Source organism: Ruditapes philippinarum, unplaced genomic scaffold (genome assembly GCF_026571515.1).
Source record: "Ruditapes philippinarum isolate M1 unplaced genomic scaffold, ASM2657151v2 ctg853_1_1_1_1, whole genome shotgun sequence".
Classification (NCBI taxonomy): Eukaryota; Metazoa; Mollusca; class Bivalvia; order Venerida; family Veneridae; genus Ruditapes; species Ruditapes philippinarum.
Window position 1 is genome coordinate 181,930 of NW_026863406.1, and position 24,291 is coordinate 206,220.

The following is a 24,291-nucleotide window of genomic DNA, read 5'->3' on the forward strand; positions in this document are numbered from 1 at the left end:
GTAGTGAACACAAACTGTGGTGTGATACCGTCATTATGTTCAGTTCAGATGATATACTGTTCGGTGCACAAGCCATTTGACAATGCGCTGAGTGGTCATACAATTATGTTGGGTTCATTCGGATATCTTCGCGTCAAACAAGATGGCGGGCGGGAGCAACTAATTTCCATAGGTCACGTCGAGGCTAATGACCACTAAATTGCCAAAACAATTTTCTTCCCCGTAAATACCATCGGGAGCTTAAGAACGTTATTTCAATAAATTGGACAGATCGTATGGCATATTTAATACCCATTGGGTATTTTATCAAGTTAATTTATGACTTTACTATACTGTTACAGTCATAATGGGCACAGTATAAAAAACTTAAAATATGGGTAAGGGTAGCCTGTTCAAGTCACACATGACCACCGTAAATAAAACTTAAAATATATGTGTTGGTAACTCTTTAGACTCACAAGTGGACACATCAAACGAAATTTAAAATATGAAACATAATATACAAGTAAGGCAAACCTATTTGAGTCACACATGGCCACAGTTTATGGAACGTTAAATATAAGTATGGAAACCCCATTTGAGACACACATGACCACAGTAAATGGAACATTATATATAAGTAAGGGTAGCCTAATAAAGTCAAACATGGCCAAAGTATAAAGAAAATTCTTTATAAGTAAGTGAAACCTAATTGAGTCACACATGGCCACAATATATTAGACATACTGTTTAACTCAGGGAAATGTATTTGAGTCTAATTTTATTAGGCTACCCTTACTTATCTTACTTATATATAATGTTCCATATATTTTAGTCATGTGTGACTCAAATAGATTTCCCTTACTTAAACATAATGTTCCATATATTTTGGCCTAGTGTGACTCAATTAGGTTTCCCTTACTTATATAGAATGTTCTTCATAATGGGGGTATGTGTGACTTTATTGCGCTACCCTTACTTATATTTAATGTTCCATATACTGTGGCCATGTGTGACTCAAATAGGTACGTTTCCCTTACTTAAATATTATGTTCCATTTATTGTGGTTATGTGTGACTCAAATGGGTTACCAACACATATATTTTAAGTTGCATATGCTGTGGCCATATGTGACTTTAATAGGCTACCCTTACTTATATGCTCCATATACTGTGGCCATGTGTGACTCAAATAGGGTTCCCTTACTTGTATATGATGTTTTATATTTTAAATTTCGTTTGCTGTGTCCATTTGTGACTCTTATAGGTTACCAAACAGATACATTTTAAGTTTTATTTACGGTGGTCATGTGTGACTTTAACAGGCTACCCTTATCCATATTTAAGTTTTATACTGTACCCATTGTAGCATGATGAGTAAACTGTAACATGATACTCTAGGTGCGTACAGCTCCTTTATAATAGAGAGTTCCCTAGATCTTAGATATACTACCATCACGGACACTGATATGTAAACACATGTATCATATAATATAGTTTAGATAATAAACGTAGTTAGAGCACATATATATTTATGTCGTTCATAAACCCATGACGTAACATGGTGTCAGTAACACCCATTATGACTGTAACAGTAAAGCATAGTCATGAATTAACTAAATAAAATACCCATTGGGTATTTAAAAGACCAATTTATGAAAATAACGTTCTTAAGCCCCCGATGATATTTACAGGGAAAAAAATTGTTTTGGCAATTTAGTGGTCATTAGCCTCGACGTGACCTATGGAAATTAGTCGCTCCGATCTTGTTGCCCGAAAATATCCGAATGAACCAAACATAATTGTGGTATCACACAACAGTTCGTGTTCACTATTGAACATAATGACCTCTGCACCGAACAGTTTATCATCTGAACTGAACATAATGATAGTACCAAAAAACAACTGAACATAACGACCTTTGAACCGAACAATACATTGACTTGACTGAAGAAGATGATATCAGCACACAAGATAATAATAGTACCATTTAAGATAATGATTGTATTATTTAACAGTTCTATTTCACGACTGAACAGAAGGAATAAAGCACCCAACAGCATGTCATTGCAACTGAAAATAATAAAAGTATCACCCAATAATACACTGCCTAAGCCAAACAAAATGATAGTACCACTCAACTGTTTATTTTCATGGTTGAACATGATGAGAAGAGCACCAAACAGCATATTATTATAACCGAACATAATAACTGCAACACCCTACAACATATCTTTTTAACTCAACATAATTGTGTTACTACATGCCTGTATGTTTTAAGAACTGAACATAACGACTTATGCACCCGATAATACATTGACTTGACTGAATAAAATACAGTCAGCACATAACATCACACTTCAATAACTGAGCACATTAGGATTTCCACCCAGCATTTTGTATCTCGGACTCAACAGAAAGACATTTAACCAGGTATATCATTCATTCTTAACATAAGACAGTCCAGGCGTTCCATAGAATTACATTACACTAGAATTCTCTTGAAAACTGATTACAGAAATATCTTTTCTAATTGTCATTAAATAAAATGTATATGAGCCTAGGAGCTACATTAATGTCATTTTTATTGGTTACAAGTTTTTCGTATTCAATGAAATGTATTCATAAACGAAAATTAATTATTTCCGTTACTTAAACGTAAAGATGATTCTTTCGGTGGATTTCGGTAGATTAAACTAACGTGCTCACCGGCTGGAATTTACTAAATTAATTTATGAATGACCTGGATGGGATGTCTGCTATTTTGGCAAAAACAATTATGGACAGACAGTCGTTCGTTTTCACTAATAGTTAGCTTAGACTCAGTCATTTAAAGGACTTTACTCGTTTGATAGTTTATTTACTGCTTAAACATGAACATCGCAAAGTTTTGTTGTTATTTCATGTGAAATCAACACTGTTTACAGATTCAGGTTGTTTCGTGGATTGGATGCTGAGATTGTCGAATTACTAAAGATGATTTACAACGGAAACTATTTATATCTTATAAGATCTTCAGTCAGTTGTCTTTAATTTTTCAGTTTCTCAAAGTAAACCAGCAATATGTTTAAAAGGAAGAAAAAATCCCCAAGTGCTAAAGATATCAGTGCAATGACAAAAAAGTCTGAGAAAACAAGTGTTTCTTCGCAGAGTTATTCATCATTGCCAAAAAGTATGTACTCAGGTAGTGATAAGCGACCTGTTACTGGCAGTACACCATCAAGATCTGGTTCTGAATCATTTAATTTGACCTATTCTACAAGTTCATCAAGTTCCCAAGATATGAAATTAGGCAGTCCACAAAGTCCTCTAGATTTGCCTATGGAGACGTTGCAATCTATAAGTGCAGCATATAACTTTGGCCAAGGTTTAAATAATGATAAAAGTACAAGTGATAAGTTGCAGGGCAGGAGCCCATACCAAAGCCCAGTGCATTCTTCCTATTCTTCTAGTCCAGCAAGTAATAAGCCTACCACACGACACCGGTCTTTAGAGAAAAGTGAGTTTTCAGGATTATTTTCTGCAGACTCTTCTTTGGAGCGGCAATTTGAAAGATTACAGATGTTATTGCCGTCATCTGACCAGCGCCATTCTGAAGTAAACACTTTTAATACAATGCCAGTGTCCAAAGGAGAGCGTAGGAATGCATCTTTGAATTACACCAGAGAACGATCGCAGGAAAGAGAACAATATCCTCACATGGGAGCCAGATCTTTGGAAAGAGATCATGTATACCATGTTAATAATAGATCTAGATCAACTGAAAGACCTGATTTCACCTCACAATTACAGCAGACTCAGGAGCAATTTCGAAATGTTAGTCGTGATTCCTTGATATTAGAGCTGCAGTCACAAATTACTGAATTAAATAAAGACTGTGCAAAAATGCAGCAAGATTTAGACTCAACCAAAGATAAATTAAGTTCAACTATGAATAGTATTAAAACATTTTGGAGTCCAGAATTGAAGAAGGAAAGATCATTAAGGAAAGAGGAGAGTGCTAAGTACAGTCTTTTGAATGAACAATACAAGGCATCTCATGCTGAATTAAAGGTATACATCTAATTATTTTGACACATTTCTGTTCAGTTTATATATATGTAAATCATTAAATGTTTGGCTATCCATGTAAATATTTTGAAAACCTGATATTAACTCAGAGCCATGAAGCTGTTTTTTTTCCGCCACTATTCTATATTAGGTACAAACCATTGACTTGGGTACATAATGTAACTTAAGGGCTTACATGTGGGTACATAATGTAACTTAAGGGCTTACATGTTCAGGAAACTCTCAATTTGATTTAGTATTTAATTTTGTTAGAAATGGGTGTGGGATGTAGATGAAAGAACATATATTCATCATTGAATTTTACATTAATAAAAATTGGTGTCAAAAGGTGGCTTAAGTTGATCCTGACCAGGGCTTGAACCCTGGACTCTCAGAAAAATGTTCTGCAGCTTTACCAGAGCTAATGAGTAAGGTTTGCATCAGCAAATTTGTGCCTGCTATTCTAACTCAAGAAACTTTGGTCAAGTGGTTATAAATCTTATTGAGTTAACCTGCAAAACTCATTTTTCAGGCTCCCTGTTTAAAGGTATATAGGTCACAAGTAAAACTTTAAAGCCAGCATTTACTGGTCAGCTCTTGAACCATTTGAGATACATTCATAAAACTTTGGTCAAATGTTTAATATAGGGTAAATGCACCTTTTTTAATGCATTAACATATATGCATGAGCATGAGATAGCATTTAAAACCCAAGTCCATAGGGCAAGGGATTTAATGAGTCTGAGGGCTTCTGTAGATGTTAATGCATGAAAAAAACGTGCACATTAGCACTATTTGTGCACGAAAGAATACATGATCTGATTCGGTTATTGATTATTTTTTATTTAGTTATTTGATATTAAGTAACTTTTTTTGTCATGCTTTTCACATGCTGGTGTCTCTTTTTATAATGAAACTACTAAATCTTTCATTGCAGCAAGCTATTTTATATGGTGCCCAGAGCCTTGCATATTAAAAAATGTGCAATAAGTCAACATTGATATTATCTGTTAATGCATGTTTTCTGCTCAGTTTATATTCAGCTGTGTGTGCAGTTTTTATGCAAGAATATTGATTTTTCTACTTTCCTAATGAGGTTCTTTATTTCTGAAATGATGTCTTTGATATTTGTTATGTAGGTTCTTTGAATCATACTTTTTAGGTACGACGTAATGTAAGGTTGATGGAGTCTTAAAGGTGCAAGTGTCTTTAATAGGGCACAATCTTTAGTCCTCTACTGGTTTCACAAACTTGTTCTCTACTATTTCCAATAAACGTAATGGAATGTAGGTATGTTGTATGGACTGTCAGACATCTACCATTAGTCCAATACATGAAGGTTCAGGATTATTTTCCAGGATTTTGGGAACATGTCCCATACCATGAAATTGGGAATTTCAGCAATTTTATTTGTTGTTAAAAATCGGGAAAAAATGCATGACTGAAATTTTAACATGATTAGATTAATGCGAACATTCAGTGTCTAGGATGGGGTCTGATTTAAAATTAGTGCAAATATGCACTTTCTAGGATGGCATCTTCAAACTTTTGAGCAATATAACAGTGAAGACTTCCTTATTTTTAAAGATTTTAGAAGTCTTTATTCAATATTTTTATTTTGTAACTTTCAATTGGGAATCTTTTCCTGTGGATTAGGAAAATAAGACACTATTTTCAGTTTGGGATATGACTGAATATCGGCTATAAAAATAAATAAGAAAGAAAAAATCCCCGAGGTTAAAGAAAATAGAAATTGATTGAAATATTTACTGTTACTCCTGCTATCCAGCTAGATTGCGGAATGCCGGTGGTTCAACTCAGGTGCCCGTTTGATCCTGAAATAATGTACAGAGGGGCACCTGAGGCACCTGGGGCACCTCCACCAGTAAAGCTGGAAATTCGCCATATGATATATACTGTGTTGGTGCGACGTTAAACCCAACTAAAAAACAAACAAAAACTAATACTCGGTCATGGACAATGCTGTTTTTTAGGAAACAATATATCTTTACGGAAGAAATGGAAGCGTGAAATTAAGAGGGAAAAGTAAAATGTTTGGTGGTTTGATCTTCAATCTCCCACTTAATTTATGAACGTCACAATTCTGTTCAAGAACAATGTCAGCATTTCTATCTACAGTACCTACATGAATATTATTGTTTGGAAAGCAATATTTTGTGTGCTGTTATTTTACAATTAATAATAAATTATTTACATTATGGCAAAAGTGCTAAGTTTGCTTTATTTTTGTCAGTTTAGTGTTTGAAAGCTTCTTCTGGAATGGCTTACATTGAGATATTTTGAAAAAAAAAGTAAACCATTAACATCTCATTATAATATCTCTGAGGCAGAACCCTAGAATGAGAAGTTGAATGTTATACTCCAATGAGTCATTCTTGTCAAATTGTAATAATTCAATCACTACCATCCTGTGCCTGAAACCTTAGTATGTTCATATTTTCAGAATTACGCTAGCAACATTAGAAAGTTAGAGTCACAAATTCAATCTCAAAATGACAATCATGATGGAATAACCAAAGAAGATTACGAAAGTCTTAAACTAACGTATGAAGGACAAACTAAGGAAGTGAAAATTTTAAGAAAATCTGTGGATGAAATGGTGTTACGTTTGGAGACCCAGAAACAGACATTAACAGCAAGAGATGAAAGTATAAAAAAGCTTCTAGAAATGATGCAAAATAAAGGTGTAGTTGTAGATAGGATAGAAGAATCCCAGAGAGAGCTGGAAAAATGTAGAGTGGAGAAAGTTGAAGATTCGTTAAAGTTGGAAGAATTAAAGCGCAACATCGGAAGAATGGAAAAAGACTTGGATCAGTTAAAGGAGGTAGGTGAAAGTTGACTTTGTCAGCATTTGGTGTATAGATAATACATAACCCTCGATTATGATTAAAGTGTTTTCAGCCCCAATTTAAAGAATGAGTTCAGATTCTGTCAGACTTTCTTGATATTACTTTCATGTTAGAAATTTGCTGTTACTTAAAATAAAGAAATTGACCTTTTTATCTTTAAACAGACCCAAGCAAATATAATTTATTGCATTTCAAAAGCAGTTATTAAGAAAAAATAAGCCATGATCTGTCTTATTTATCAAAATTAACAGCTATTTTGAATAAGGGTATGTGTTTAAAGCAGCATGCCTGAAGATTCATGCTAATTTTCATGGAAATTTTAAAAGTGTATTTAGAAGTTAAATATTGTGAAGTGATCAAAGGAAATAACAGCATTTGCAATCCACGTAAATTATCTAAATGAGGGTCAAAATAAGCAAAAATAGCCCTTACTGCGTTAGTAACGCAGTAGAAATATATACTGCAAAATCAGGCCTTTATTGCACATAATGACATATTATGTAAATTATTGCTTGAATTTTAAATCATTTTACTTTTCTAAGTACATTTTTCTCAAGTTTAATTTTCTTGAAATATTTTGGCTCATCTGGAGGCATGCAGCTTTAACAAAAAAAAAACCTTGATATAACTGATATATTTATATATTTTCAGGAGAACAAAAAGCTTAAAGAGCAACTTGGACAAGCTGAGGTTGAATTAAAACAACAACCAGCTAGCACTCATACAATGCAGGCAATAATGGAGGCAAAGGTATGTATTGTACTGTGTACACAGTAACCCATAACTTACTGAATTCATGTAATGGAATTGCCCCGCTGACCATATGAAGTTTAAAGGATTTCATTATCAAAATACAAAAAAAATAATAAACAAGCAACATTATAGAGGTTGATCACTTGTCAGAACACCTGGCTCTAAACTGGTGCCGAAGGTGAATCACTGTAGGTGAAATAAAATAACATAAATGCAGAGCAACAGATAAGCTGCAATTTAGGCAATTAGTTTTATAAAATACGCAATTGTGTTTTTTTGATATGCATATGAAAACACATTTAAAAAAATCAGATATGCAATTGCCTTAAAGATCCATGTGTATTTTCATTTTCGTCATGTAAAATTTAACTGTCGTCCGCAATAGTTATATGCATGCTATCCGAATATTCCCAAATGTAATTTAGGGCTTACCAATGGATGGTCTCCGGTCTTCGATGGTCACTGGTATCAAAAATCTGCCGAAATGAATTAAGCACAAGACCTTAATTTATATAATATTCTACTCAGGTTGACAGTCTTAACAGACTGGCAGATACCGTTGTTTTTGCGGAGACCGTCTATAACTAGGTCCCATGCTAATATACTGTATCAATAGATGCTGTGAAGGCAATATGATGACGTACATACATTATAGGGAACGAAAGGTCTTAAAATCGATCTTAAAATCATACGGTAACAGGTTTTAGAATACCCAATTAAATAGAGCCAATACCGAATTCCACATGAAATGGTGGAGAAATACCCAATTCACTTTCAAAGCTTATCTGTTGCTCTGTAAAATTAATGGTTTTAAGAAATTATATATATAAAACTATAGAAACATCACAATTATCCAATGAATAGCGACATAACAAGCATGCAGTATTATGAAATAAGATAAAAACTTCTTTGGGTCTTATAGTTAGATTATTACAATCTTTGTGTCTTATAGTTAGATTATTACAATAATATAACCTACAAAATTATTTTTTTTTTCATAAAACCAAGAATTTTTTTTCTAATAGAAATGTTCTGTATCATAACCAGTATGATATGTGTGACAAATCAGAACTTGTGCATATTGTACGCCTTGCTTTGTGACACACTTCAGAGTCCATGTCATAAATTATACATGTACATGTAGGATTCACGAATATCAGCATTAGAGAAAGAAGTGGAGAATTTGGAAGACAATTTACAGTGCCTTGGTGGAGAGGGTGGTCAAGATAAGGAAGCAAGTTTAAAGAAAGAGATGATACCAAGTCGAGAAAAGGCACTGAAATCTGAGGTCAGTATTCAATTTTATTTATCATACCAAATATCAGTACTTTTGAGTACTTATTAAGAAGTAACTTGTGGTTTTCATGATTTTTAGCTCACCTTTTTAGGATTGATAATTTGATATCTGTCTTTCATGTGACTATTTTTACTCATGAACAAGAAATGTTTCAAATGACATCTGCTCTTTGCTCAATTTGATCAAACTTAGTCAGGATGTTTAGAAAAACTTAATTTTCGAAGTCTTTTGCAAGAAGAAAGAACTGTTTGGTTGGTCGTTCTGTGTGCCTGAAATATTACATAGAGATGCAGTAAAAACAGGAAATATTGACATTAGTTTATAGTTTGATTGTGAAGGAAGCAATAAACTTATAAACACACTCTCAAATCTGTCTCTGGATACCAACCAGTTTGAAACAGTAAGTGTAAAGTTTCTTGTTCAGAGAAACAATGGCTTGGTCTTGAGGGGATTCATACCCATGTGGTCAAAATCTTTAGATTTTTAGTCGGGCCTGTTCACCACTCTGCCACACACCATACAAAATATTTACCAAGACCATTATAATGTTATTTTGGTTTACTGTTGAAACCGACAGAAAGAAAAAGTTTGTTTTGAAGTGGAAAATCAAACTTTATAAATTTCATATTTAAATAACTGTTACAGTATTGAATGAATAATTTAAATGACAATTTTGTCATAACCTTTTTGCACTCAGGCCTGTTCCATTTTCAATAGATCCATAAATAGCATGTTAAACTGCTTGAGAAAATAAAGTGCTATTTTTGTATGTTTGGTTATAATAATTTTGTGACACTGAAGCTCTTTTCTTTGATACAGATTCAGAATTTAAAAAGTGACTTATCTACTAGAGATAATGAGATTATCGGCCTTAAGATGAAAGTCGACACATTAACCAACCAAGGTTCCGAGCATCAACACTATATAAATGTTCTCAAGGACAATGTAAAATCTAAGGAGCAGCAATTGTCCATGTTTAATGCAGATGTAAGTACCGTTCTTGTGCTGAATTTCTTATACAGACTTGTTCAGCTTCTATATTTAGAACTGTCAATTTTCAGTTATGGGAATATAAATTAAGACAGCCAGCAGAATAGAGCCATGTCAGACTTGGAAGTGCTGCTGCTAACTGCTGCATGAGATGGATGTGATAAAAAGTTTCCTCATCTCTTTAAAATGCACTAGAGAACTTAGTTTTATTGAACATTTAGCCTGCTTGCAGCAACTGATTCTGCCCATACAGCCAATGCAGACCTAGGTGCCATCTGATTATTGTCTAAGATCTTTGGTATTATCTCTACATGTTGTTGTGGCCTTATCCATGTGACTTGAGCCGTTACTCAGAAATAGTTTATATGATAACAGTAACTTAATGAAACTTTACCATTATTATGAAAATGAAGTATGATTTTTTTCATATGCTCCCCATGACATACAATTACTGTTTACCTGCTGAATTTAGAACTTGAGAATTGTACATTTTCAGTTTTGGGGATATGAAGAAGAAAAGTTGGTTAGCCAACAGTATAGAACTTTGTCAGACTGCATTGTTTTGCAGGCTGGCCTGGCTGTATACTGGTGCCAAAGGCTAATCTCTTTTGATTCCAACAAGTCAATGGTTAATGAAAAACTGACAAATTTATTGTAGCCTTAAGAGCAGTAACGAATTTACTCCTTATGTAAATTTAATAGGAGTCAATCTGTTACTGCACTAAGGTAACGTTATATTGTTTTGTTTATTAGAACAAGAAAATTTGGGTGTATTTTTTTATCAACGTTGAAGTTTAGGTAAGCAAGGTTATAATTATCATACTAACAAATGATGAATTTTGTAGATCGATGATTTACGCGAACGTCTTAAAGAGAAAGACAATGCTATTGATAGGAAGGCTCAGCAGGCACAGGCACTATCAGTGGATAAAAGAAAACTTGAACTGGAATGTGCAGAACTTAAAGACAATCTTGATATTAAAGAACGAAAGGTGAACGTTCTTCAGCGCAAAGTAAGTACAATGGTTTGCAGGTATATATACTTGATTTGATAGAATATTTTATGAGGAGAATGATAATTGTGTTAATTATTGTTTGAAAAGTTTGTGAAATGTACTGGAAGATAGGAATTTGATGTTCATCAACCTGAAAACCTAGCAAGGCAGAAATAAATTACATGTGCATGTATCAAGTTTTTAGTTTGATTGGGTAAGAAGCTATAAGTTTATAAACACAGCCTCAAATATGTTCCTGGAACCAACCAGGCCTCGAAGCCAGAAGTATAAACAAGATTTTCAAGCTTTATCTTGAATATCAGAATTTTCATTGGTCAGTGTATATTCTGTTCCTGGTTCTGACCAAAAAAATATCTGAGTTGAAGCCGATTGAGCAATACATATGAGCCGCCCAGTCTGATCAGGATCCATGCTGTTCGCTATCAGTTTCTCTACTTGTAATAGGGTTGGTAAGCGAACAGCATGGATCCTGATCAGACTGCGCGGATGCGCAGGCTGGTCTGGATCCATGCTGGTCGCAAACTCATTATGTTGGTTTTGTCGTGGCACGGCTCATATGAAGTTTCTCGCTCAAGCAAAAAACAGCTTGCCCCTAGTAGGTTTGAATCCAGGCAGCCAGCAATGATTAGATTACCAGTCTAATGCGTTATTGATGACAGTGTGACTTTGAGCAATATCTTTTAAGTAAAATATTTCTGTAAAACTTTTAAAACTTAATCATGTACAATTTGTTAATTGAAGTTCAATTAAACCACACATAGGTTAAAGAATTATTAACCCTTCAGTTATAAGGAAACCTAAATCAGGTCCCAGAAAGGGTTTAGAATTTACCTTATTAATAAAAAAATGATTAGAATAATACCTACATATATATGGGACTTAAATGTTTACATGCTGTTCTTCTAATGTTCTTATTATGATGTATTTTGTGTTATATAGGTCAGTAACTTGGAAGATTTATTAGCTGAGAAAGAGGATCAATTAAGTCAGATAAGAACCCAGTCAACAAATTCTATAGAATCAACTGATAGTGCTATATCTGCCATGGAGGAATCTATTACTGAGAAAGAAAGGCAAATTGAAAGGTATTTTATAGTTCAACATTTTAACCACTTCCATAAACTGAAGCTTTCGTGCAAAACTCCTTCTGTATGTTGTTTAGGTTACAAAATGTTCTCAAAACTAAAAATAGTCTGTGATTGCTGTAGTTGGAATCTGATTTTCTGCAAGGAATTAAAATAACTGGATTTTCTGACCGAAATATATAGACAAATCAAGTAGAATTATTTTTTCTTTGTGTGAATTAAACGGTTTCATGAAAGATCCTTGTATGTGATCCAACTTAAAATCAATTACAGATAATTTAAATTTTACTTGCATCTGCAGTAATGATGCCATGATTATCATTATTACTAACATCATCAGTGCTTGATCATGAAAGTGTTACTTTATCAGAAAGATTATCTCTTAAATGTCATACTAAAAGTTATATTTTTGGGTGACAAATAAAACAGATGTGTTTTTCTAAATCATGCTTATAACCTTACCATGCTAGAATAAAAACCAAAATTTAGCTATTGCAATCAGTATAGTCTGACCAGAGTGTATATTGTTGGCTTTTGTATTTTTATCCCCCGCCGAAAAATTTCGGCGGAGGATATAGAAATAGTCTCCGTCCACTCTTCCGTCCGTCCGTCCGTCCGTCCGTCCGACATTTTTGTCCGGAGCATATCTCTAAAAGTATTTGAGTTATCAACTTGAAACTTCATAGGTGTATAGACCTCATTGAGGAGGAGTGCAGTGCACAAGAATGATAACTCTACCTTGCATGATTTTTGAGTTATTGCCCTTTGTTATTTTTCAAAATAGATTTTTGTCCAGAGCATAACTCCAAAAGCCTATGAGATATTAACATGAAACTTCATAGGTGCATAGATCTCACTCAGGAGGTGTGCAGTGCACAAGAATGATAACTCTACCTTTCATAATTTTTGAGTTATTGCCCTTTGTTATTTTTCATACCTTATTTTTCACCTGAGTGGAGCATAACTCAAAAGTGTTCGAGATATCAACATGAAATGTCATAGGTGGATAGATCTTATTGAGGAGGAATGTTGTGCGCAAGAATGATAACTCTTCCCTATACAATTTTTGAGTTATTGCCCTTTGTTTTTTTTTATGCTATTTTGTCCAGAGCTTATCTCAAAAAGTATTTGAGGTATCAACTTCAAACTTCAAAGTTGGATGGATCTCATTGAGGAGGAGTGCAGTGCTTAAGAATGATAACTCTACCCTGCATTATTTTTGAGTTATTGCCCTTTGTTATTTTTCAAAATTAATTTTTGTCCAGAGCATAACTCAAAAAGCCTTTGAGATATCAAAATGAAACTTCATAGGTGCATAGATCTCACTCAGGAGGTGTGCACTGCACAAGAATGATAACTCTACCTTTTATAATTTTTGAGTTATTGCCCTTTGTTCTTTTTCATACTTAATTTTTCAATTCAATTTTTTTCTCAAAAAGTATTTGAGGTATCAACATGAAACTTCATAGGTGGATAGATTTTACTGAGGAGGGATGCAGCACACAAGAATGATAACCTACCCTGCATTATTTTTCAGTAATTGCCCTTTGTTATTTTCAGCCATCAGTTTTCACATACCGTATAAGTACTTATTTCTGCGGGCTTAAAATTCTGCGATTTTGGTTAAAATAAGGGGTTTTAAATTTCTGCGTATCTTATTTCTGCGGTGTCATCATTCTCGCATTGATGTTTTTTATTTCTGCGTTTTAATTTAGATATTTTTACAAAATTAACCAATACAAACAGACAACATTGCAAGATATGTTGATGTAACATGTACATTACTTCCGGTAAACATGCAGACGACTTATAATGTGTATTCATCGTGATCAACATGTATCGGTATATAAAATATGATAAACAAGATCAACAAGGAAAGGCGGCGTTAAACAAAACAAAAATTAATTGTAATACTGCATGTGTACAAATGTGTCAAAAGTGTGAAAAATAAACAATGGTAATATCGCACGTAGACACAATATATTGTACAAATACAAAAGGGTATGTTTATTGCACCCGTCAAACTATAATAGTTTTATTTGTAAAATAAATCAAGCTTAGGGTGAGTGAAAATCATACAAATATGACATTTTTTTAAACAAAAGAACATTCAAGTAAAGTAACTTTTTTTCTAATATTTCATTCATGACGGGTACATAAAGAAAAATTATTCCCATCTACAAAAGCTGATAACGGTACATGGTAATGTAATTATACAATACAGGTAGTTTACATATTCCGACATACATATAGACATAGCGAAAGGCTTAATTTTCTGCGGTTTTTAAATCTGCGGTGTCATTACAAACCGCAGAAATAGCAGAAATAAAGTTCCCGCAGAAAAAAGTACTTATACGGTAGGTTTCAAATCTGTAATCACTATAGCCATCAGTTTTCATTACCAAAAGACCTCTTAAAATGGAATTATTCCGCTCTACTACATATACATTCTTCCAATGAGCAAACACATTCGGCGGGGGATGGCCATGTTGACATGGCTCTTGTAATATTGAAATCTTAAACTTGAAATGGACTGTTCCAAGTTCATGTCAGTGTAAATGCATTACACAAATTCAGCAGATTAAGTGTTAAAATGAGCCGCGTCACAACAAAACCAACATAGTGGGTTTGCGACCAGCATGGATCCAGACCAGCCTGCTCATCCGTGCAGTCAGATCAGGATCAATGCTGTTCGCTATCAGTTTCTCTACTTGTAAAAGAGTTGGTAAGCAAACAGCATGGATCCTGATCAGACTGCGCATCCGCGCAGGCTGGTCTGGATCCATGCTGGTCGCAAACACACTGTTGGTTTTGTCATGACGCGGCTCAAATATTTATCGTACCAAAATGATTTAATTCAGTTATAACAATTAACATGTTACTAAAGCCATATTTAGTCACAGAAATAAGTACATTTTGTTGGCTTTATAATGTTTTGACCATGGTCACCTGAACAAGGAGTGTTGAATAGGAAATAGTTTGTCATAAAGTTAGCAAAATGTAAACGAGATAATATTTTTACTTCCATACAACATAATACATCACTATAACTGTACTAATTTCTAAAAAATAATAGATGTCTCAGCTGTTGTAGCACTGAAAACTTGTCTTAGAACTGTAACAGAAAATCAAAAATAAAAATTTTCTGAGAAATGAAAAATAGCAATTTTTTTGGCTTAATGCGCCTTTAAAGTGTATTAATGCTCTTCAAAGTTAGCAACACAATTATATTGTCATCATGTTTTTAATAGATTAAAAGAGCAAAGAGATGTTTTAGAATTGGAACACCAACAAGAATGTGAGAGACTGGAAACAGTCAACCAGAAGTTAAAGTCAGATTTAGATACCCTCCAGCTAGAAGTGACAGACAAGCAGGTGAGATAGAAATTTTCTTATACAAATTTAAGTTATAGACAAGTGACCTGAATTTACTTACATACAAGCAAGTTAGTTGTAGATGTTGATGATCACAGATAAGCAGATTATGTCTAGATATTGAAAAACTTGAACAGGTGTGCAAGATTAAGATACTAAAAACTTGAACTTACAGGCAAGCAAGTGTATTTAGTCTGGTCTTTTGTTGACAATATCTTAATAGTTTGTGAACTTTTGTACTTTGTTGACAAAACAGAGTCAAAATAAGTGCATTTTAGGAAATTCAGTGCTTGAAGGGTTGTGAAAATGGCAACATTTTGAGTTGATAGTCTACATAGATGTTGATTATTTTCCAAATTACTTTTAATGTAAGTTTAGATATTCATGTAGGTCATCCTTGGCTGAGTGGTTATAGTCATTGACTTCAAACCACTTGCCTCTCACTGCTTGGGATCCGAATCCTGACAGGGACTAGTTACAGGTTCTAGTCAGGAGCCCGTTTGAGCCTGAAATAATGTGATGAAGGGCGCGTGAGGTCTTCCTCCACCAATAAAGCTGGAAAGTTGCCTTATGAGTTGTTGCGATGTAACCTAACCAAAAAACATGATGAATAAAAATACAAAATAAATGTATTTATGTTCAGTGTGTAAAAGAGCCATTTTTATCATTTGCTTACATTTTTAGTGTTATTTTTTATGTGATGTGTCTATGTAAGTCCTTAAACTTTGTCCGTTATATTAAGCATTTTCCTTTTTTTCGGGTGAACATAATGGAGAAAATCCAATTTGATAGGGTTTTGGGTGGAGTTTTTTTAAGTAAAAACTTTAAAAATAACTCTGGTTTCATTATTTCTTATGGAAGGTCAGTGGATCTACTCAAATGCTTGTGCTTGAAATAATGCACTGAGGGGCATCAGTGGTCTGCCTCCACCAGTAAAGCTGGATATGACTTTTACAGGATCGATGTCTCTTCAAACCAATTTTTTTATAGAATTTTGACCGTTAAAATTATCTGGTAATATATATCTTGCTGATGTGATTAAAACTTTACCAAAAGAAATAAGTATGTAATGTATTTTTAAGAGTGCAAAGATGTTCAATGCTTGTGGTATATTCCTGTTTGATACATAATTAAAATGTTTATTACCAGACTGAATTGTGTGATCTACGGGAGGAAGTTTCAGAATTGAAATCATCGAGATACAAGGCTGATGCTAGAATAAGACAACTAGAACTTAGTATTTGTGATAAAGATTCAGAAATATCCAAGTGTAAACAAGCACTAGATGAGGTATGTATATAACTGGACTGGCATTGTTTTCATACAACTGGTACTCTCAACATTGACCCTTATCTGCAGGAACTGAAAGTAATTTGCCTTTGCCATCATTATAGAGCCAGGGCAGTATGTATATTCTTGCAAACAGACCAGGTTCTGTACTGTTGGTTGGTCAATTTCTAGCTTGTCTATTTCAAAGAAAAAGTTCAGCTGTTATGTATACTGTTTGCACTACTGTTTGGCAGTGTCATTGTTATCGTGCAAAAACGTATTGAGCCCATTATTCAAAAATTTTAATAGACCTAATTTTCAACATGAAACTTAGAATACTTGCTTATGATGACAAGGTGCAATTGTTAAACAAGGGGGCATAATTCTGAAAACAATATTTTTGCAGTTATGCCCCCTTTTTAGCTTAGAATTTTTAACAGATGAGTGTTTACATGGCATGCAGTACTTTTGTTATATCTTAATGCTGAAATAACTTAAATTTTAAAATGAATGTTCTAAATTCAAAACAGGAAAAATCCATTACACAAATTCAGCAGGTTAACGGTTAAGGCACAGGTTATATCAACAAAGTTTTGTATGCAGGTATTTCATGACATATCTGTTGGCATTATATATAATCCAAAAATTCAACCAACGTCTTAATATGAACAAGCCAGCATTAGTTGTTCATGCCTGTTTAATTACATGGGGCCTTCGTGGCTGACTGGTTTTAAATCTCAAATCACTTACCTCTCACCACTGTTGGTTGAAATCCTATCTGGAACTTTGAATTCTTTATGTAAGGAGGCTATTCGGCTAGCTTACAGAAGGTCGGTGGTTCTACTCAAGTGCCAACTTGTGCTTGAATAATGCACGAAAGGGCACCTGAAATCTTCTCCACCAGTAAACCTGACGTTTACAATATTAGTGTTATTAAAAATCAAACAAAACAAACTGGTTAATCACATAATTGATGGATCTTTACCAAACTTAACATTGATGGTTCTTTACCAAATTTGGTTTTAACAAAAAATAACAAATCATATGACACATGTGTATCTTAAAAAGAAATATTGATATTTACTTTCCAAAATTAGGAGAAATTTCATTCAGAAAATTCTAGATTACTGTTATCATTTGTTTCTTGATTTTTCCCTAATTAGAAGATGTTTCATTTTGGTAATTCTAGATTATATTGATCTTGTGAGTTCTTGATTTTAATGTAAAGATGAAGGTATCAAAAGCAGCTTCTAAAGGTGAAGCAACAGAAGAACAGCTAGTTCAGCTCAGTACGTCGATGGAACAGTGTAAGATTGAGATGCAGTCTGCGCAGTCAGAGGTCGATAGGTTACTGAATATTCTCAAAGATGCAGAAAATGAAAAGAATGAGAAAGAAAATCAAATCAAGGAGCTACAAGAGTAAGTCAGTGCCTTGTAATTCAAAAATATTGGGAAATGGTGATGATAGTACTTAATTTTCATTAACAAAAATAGAGTATGAAAAAATTATTATTTTCTTCACAGAGCATAAGTTGTTTTTCTGATGATTTTTGGGTTGATGTGTTCATGTTATGCATTTTGAGAAAGAAGCGTAAAAGATCATAGTGGCCCTTGCATTAAAAAAAAATCTCTCAATAAATACCAGAGACTCAACTTAGATGGAGTCATGGACAGTTTACAGCCTTTATCTAGAATAAGCTTTCACTTACCTCTAGTGGCAACATTCTTACTTTTATAACTCACATTGTGTGCTGTCATGAATATTTGTTTATTAAATTTCGCTTGTAGAATTATTTTAGCATTTCACCTCTCAGTTTTGTTTGAAAATTATCTACACACTTTCTCCAAAGTAGTAAAGGTTACCACATTCAAATCGCTTGCCCCTCATCATCATGGGTTGTAATTTTATAAGGAATTCCTGATTCTTTCATGTGAAGATACTTTCCAGCCAGTTAACACAGGAGGTCAGTGGTTCTATTTAGGTGCCAATTTGTGCCTGAAAGGCGTCTGAGGTCATCTTCCACCTGGAAAGTTGCCACATGTCCTTACAGTGTTTTTGTGACATAAATCCCCTTTCCCCGCCTCCCAACACCCCCCAAAAAAGAAAACAAACAGCAACAAAAATCTCCATTTATCTTTAATTGCCATATGTTATGCAAGTGTACATTGAATTGTTATAGCAACAATATAACAGATGCAGTTTTTTTTTTTTGATTCATGCTAAATCAATGAAAGGAATTCAATATTTTGCACCATTTATTGTTTAGTTATATTGACATTATAAACTTTAGCACCGTGGGCCAGTACAAACAGAAATTTGGTACATTGAAGAGACAGCATCAGAAAGACAAACAGAAAAATGCCCATCTGTTAGAGGAGGCTAGGAGACGAGAAGAAGATATTGGCACTGACGCTCAACATCTTAAGGTAAGTCATAGAAAAAACATGACCTGTTAAACTATGCGGATTGCCTTAAATTATGCTAGTTGTATTGTATAAGTATAAATAATGACATGTGAGAATAGCACATTTGAGCCACGCCCTGACAAAACCAACATTGTGGGTTTGCGACCAGCATGGATCCAGACCAGCCTGCGCATCCGCGCAGTCTGATCAGGATCCATGCTGTTCGCTATCAGTTTCTCTACTTCTTATACCGTTTGTAAGTGAACAGCATGGATCCTGATCAGACTGCACGGATGTGCAGGCTGGTCTGGATCCATGCTTGTCGCAAACCCACAATGTTGGTTTTGTCATGACGCGGCTCATTTCTAGTGCTTTTTACCAGTTATAGAAGATAGAAACTTGATGTTCATCTTACATATGACAAAGAAGCTTGAAATCTATGTTACTTACAAGAAGGAAATTTAGTACATCTTTTGCAAAGTGGTTAAGGTTGTTAATTTCAAATCACTTGCCCCTTTCTGCTATGAGCTTAAATCTTGCTAGGGACTTTGAATTCTTTTATGTGAGGAAGCTACCAAGGTGCAGACTTGTGCCTGAAATATTTCTTCCTCCACCAGTAAAGCTGGAAAGTTGCCATAAGACCTTGACGGTGTTAGTGTGACTTAAAATCTAATCAACCAAGAAAGATACTTGAAGGCTTTCATACATTCAGGACAAATATTTGAAGTCTTTTTCACATACAAGACAAACAAACAAACAAAAATAGAAATTCATAATAGATGAAACAGATGGATTTTTTTTATGTTTCATTCTAAATATTTTGTTAATTTATAGGGTTCTATGAAGGAAAAGGAAGATCGTATTGAAGAACTTGAAGAAGCATTACGGGAAAGTGTTAAAATTACTGCAGAGAGAGAAATGTTACTCATGGAACAGAAGATGCAAATTGATGCCAGTCAAAATAGTGTAAGATTACTATCATTAAAGGCCCATTATGCTTTAGAAATGCTTCTATTCTTATTTTTCAAAATCTTTTTATTTTGCATGAACTTTTATTGTTTCCAAAGAGCTATTCATTGGCCAATTACCTGAACCATCTTTTTCTTCTGTTTATTTTTGGCAATAAGTACAATTATAGTGATGAAGTATTTTGTATGGAAGTCAAATACTACTCTGTTTTCATTTTGCTACTTCATTTTACTACTTTTATAAAAAAGTTTTTCACATTTAGTGCTGTAAGTATCTAACATGCTCTAAAACAATTATTTGAATATCTTAAAGTTCATGTTTTCCCTGTTTAAAGAAGAAAAATATATTTGTTTCTGGGGCATAATGTGCCTTTAAAGAATTCTGATTACATATGGTTTCTAGAACATGAAATTGGTTGAGCTTTTAGCATTGATGATAATAAAAAATGTCTCAGTAAGAAAAAGATAGTTTCTCAAACTGTATACCTGGAATTTAAATGGTTTCAACTGTATTCCTCTTTGTCCATTCATTTTTATCATAAAACTTTCTAGAATATTTTGGTTGAAAGTTTATTCAACTTCAACTACATTTATATAGGGAATATAGGGAAGGGAAAAATAAAACAGTATTTTTTGCTAAAGGGGGAGAAAAAAAACTAAATACAAATTGAATTTAAGAATTTAAAATTTAGGAGGAAAACTGCATGATTTTAAAGAAGTTTCCTTTAGGGGGGAAGCCATTCTTATACCGCCCCTACTATAGAGTATAGAAAGGGAAAAAACCTTGATTTGTTCTAATTTATTTTTCATTATAGATAGAGGAACTACAGGCTGAATTAGAAAAGGCCAAGTCTTGCACGAGAGAATACACAAGTAAATTGTCTTCATATGTGAAACAATTAGAGGACAAAGATATTAAACTTAAGAAAATGAATTCAGAACGTCACAAACAGATGGAAGAAGTTTTCGAAATGAAGTAAGCATATAATACTTTCAATTTGTAAAGTCGCATTTCTTTGGTTAGTCATAGAGTTTAAATAATATTTTCCGTCATCCTAGCTTGTGCTTCATGTTTAGTGCTTTAGTGCATTTAGTTGAAATGTAGCAAGTTGTCATCAAGTTTTGATACAGGTATTAAAAGATTTATTGTTTCTTGCCTATCAGACAAGATTATCTACTGGTGCTTACACCCCCATGTATGACAAGTCACATGCTTTAAATTATATCATCTAAGAAAGACATCATTTTGCCATTATGAATGAAGATGTAAATTTATAAGAAAAAGTTCTAAATGATTATGTTAGTTTTTTCGTGATATCCTTCCTAATTATGATTAATATGTAATATGCAAAAAAAAAAAAATTAATCAAACATAGGCTGTCGGTACAGATAGCCATATATCTAGCTCTCAGGTAATTGTTAAGCAGAAACTCGGCAGAGCCTCGTTACCAATTAAAACAGTTATCCTCGGGCTAGATATTCCAGTTTGTACCGGCAGCTGGTGTAAGTTCCAAATAACTTTTTATTTCAGACAGGAAGCATTACAGTCAACTATTACACAGATTGACAGTAACATTGGCATGCTGGAAATGACCAGTACAAGAAAACAAAATCACATGCAGGAGATAGATGAACTTTCCTGTAAAAAGGATGAACTTAAACAACAACTGAAAATATTGGTATTCATTTTCATGTTTATTTTTTTTAAATCCGAGAACTGAAAAATACTGTTACTGTGGTTATGTTGAACCAGATGACTATATTGTTGTATAGGATGTAAACATAAATAGTCTCGGATATACTATTTTACATTTTAAAAAAAGATGAAATTTGACATAAATAAGTCTGATTGATGCGGAATTGGACATCTGACTTTATAGAAATTGGTTTTGCAACTTGTTATAGTACTTCATATTTGATTTATTTCATATTTTATTATTTATATAAATTTGTGCAAGTAAAGTTATTTCCATATTTTTTTTGTCATCTTTTGCATGGTTTGCTTGATAATCATACTTATTGATTAAGATGTAATTTCAGTGGTTTTAATTTAAAATTCAGCAAGTTAACTTTTGTATAAATGCTTATAAATCATCAAAATTATATCTTTATGAAATTATTTATATCATTCCTGCTTCTTACACAATAACTCCTAAATCTGACAATCTCAATAAGTTCAAATTATAAATCATAGGAAAATCCTTATCCATTGTTTTAATTCTCTTGTACAAAACTTAAGTTATTAAGTATTAAGCTTAATATTTCATGTATTTTTGTATGAGTTTGGTTAGTTATAATGTTTGTAAAGAGTTAAAGAGTTAAAAAATGAGACAGTCAGTGTCAGTGCTTGGTTTAGTAAATTAAAGACTGCAGCTAACCATAAATTTCCAGGGAGACAGTATTTAAGTAGGCCCCTTAAAGTTTTAAACCTCTTTTGAATTAAAGTTAGAAAATATCTGTAGATATATCAATAGTATATAAGTAGGCCCCATAAAGTTTTAAGCCTCTTTTGAATCAAAAGATATATCAATGAATTTTATACAACCAACTTATATCAAGAAATGTTTTGTAGATTCAAGATAGAGATAGATATCTTCATGAAAGAAGTCGTGGAAAAAGATCAAAATCTAGAACCAATGATCCAGCACAACAGACTGTCAAAACTGAAGAAAGCAAGGCACATGCTGTCAAAACAGATGAAAGCAAGGCAACGGCACATGCTGTCAAAACAGACGAAAACAAGACAAATGTGCAAGCTGTCAAAACAGATGAAAGTAAAGTGACAGCTCATGCTGTCAAAACGGAGGATAATAAATCAACTAAAAATGATAACTCTACATCAGAACAGACAAAGAATGTAGAGTTAACATGACGAGTTTTAATGTCAAGCTTAGCCCCTGGATGAAATTATTTTAACGTTCTGTAAGCTGTATGTGTTCTTAGATTTATATTAAAATTCATGTTGTAAGTATATAACCCTCTGTGCAATATTAAGGAACATTTAAAAGATATAACAAATGATGTGTAAGTATATAGTAATGTTTGTCATAAGTTATGCCTGTTACCATGTTTGCTTTCATCTTGTCCAAACTGCTGGCAGAACTTTTATACAACTTTTACTTGTTGTAAACTTCTTCTGTACACCAGGAAAGAGTGATTGTTTTGACAATATGTGCCCAAAGTCTAGTTCATCGTAGGAAATTGGTGTTATTTGTAATTGAGCATTGAAAGATACATTTTGATTTCATGTTTTTATCAAAAGTCAAGGTCATTTTCACCTGTTTTGTGTCATTTTCTCAAATTTTAGTCAATGTCTCATCATCTTAAGAGATAAAATTTCATTTTTTAAAAAAACTTTGTTTATTTTGTTGACATTTGAAATCTAAAGGTTGCTTGTTAAGAAGAATTGGGTGGGTACATTAATTAGGAGAGCTTGTCAAAAGTCAAAGGTTGTCAGATTTAGAGTAGATGAGAAATTTCAATGTCAGATATAAAACAGATATTATTTTCTAATATAGAATATTGTTAGATGGCAATGAGATTGCAAAGAGATAAGAAACTGGTGCTGTATTTATTTTTAGAAGGATGATTATCAATGTTATGTAATCTTCGCATGTTAATTGTTTTTTTTAAAAGGAATCTTCTGTGTTATTTTATAAGATTATCGGTTAAAGGGAATCTGCGGCAAAGTGGTTAGAATCTCTGACTTCAAATTGCTTGGGCCTCGTTCTCTGTGTGTATCTTGCCAGGGACTTTCTTTCAATGAGGGGGACTTTCCACAGGAAAGCTGGAAAGTGGTCATATTTTTGTGACCTTTACAGTGTCATTGTGACTTAAAACAAAACCAACCTTTATTTTCTACTCCTTTCACAGGAATAGGTTTTAGTCGGCAGAATCTTTCAACTAAGAACTAATTGTTGCCTTTTTTTATAGTGCTGATTCAGCTGAAAAGAAAATTTTAGAAGTGTGTGTAAGAATAAATTTTTCATGAATACCTGTAAAGCAGTGTAATCAAATTAGATTATTTTTACTTATATACTGGCACTAGGAAGAAGTCATAACCTTTAAAATAATAATAATTAAACACAAAGCTTTATTTTCACCAGCATTTGGACAGTGCACCATTAATGTATAGAAATTATCCATAATTAAAGTCGTACATCATTTCATTTCTATCGTTTTTAATTTTCGATTTATTTTTTACCATCTTAGTGACAGTCATATTGACATGGAT

General features: G+C 33.3%; 1 protein-coding gene across 1 annotated transcript; it reads left to right on the forward strand.

The window, feature by feature from the left end:
- Positions 1 to 2,646: 2,646 nt before the first annotated feature.
- Positions 2,647 to 23,460, forward strand: LOC132722040 (ERC protein 2-like). The gene is made up of 15 exons (XM_060706437.1): positions 2,647 to 4,031; positions 6,493 to 6,873; positions 7,550 to 7,648; positions 8,796 to 8,939; positions 9,768 to 9,935; positions 10,784 to 10,951; positions 11,894 to 12,039; positions 15,291 to 15,414; positions 16,564 to 16,704; positions 17,912 to 18,102; positions 18,975 to 19,110; positions 19,924 to 20,055; positions 20,873 to 21,033; positions 21,589 to 21,736; positions 22,630 to 23,460. Exons 1-15 carry the CDS (start codon positions 3,042 to 3,044, stop codon positions 22,927 to 22,929), a joined length of 3,429 nt encoding a protein of 1,142 aa, XP_060562420.1. The 5' UTR covers positions 2,647 to 3,041; the 3' UTR covers positions 22,930 to 23,460.
- The last annotated feature ends 831 nt before the right edge of the window (positions 23,461 to 24,291 follow it).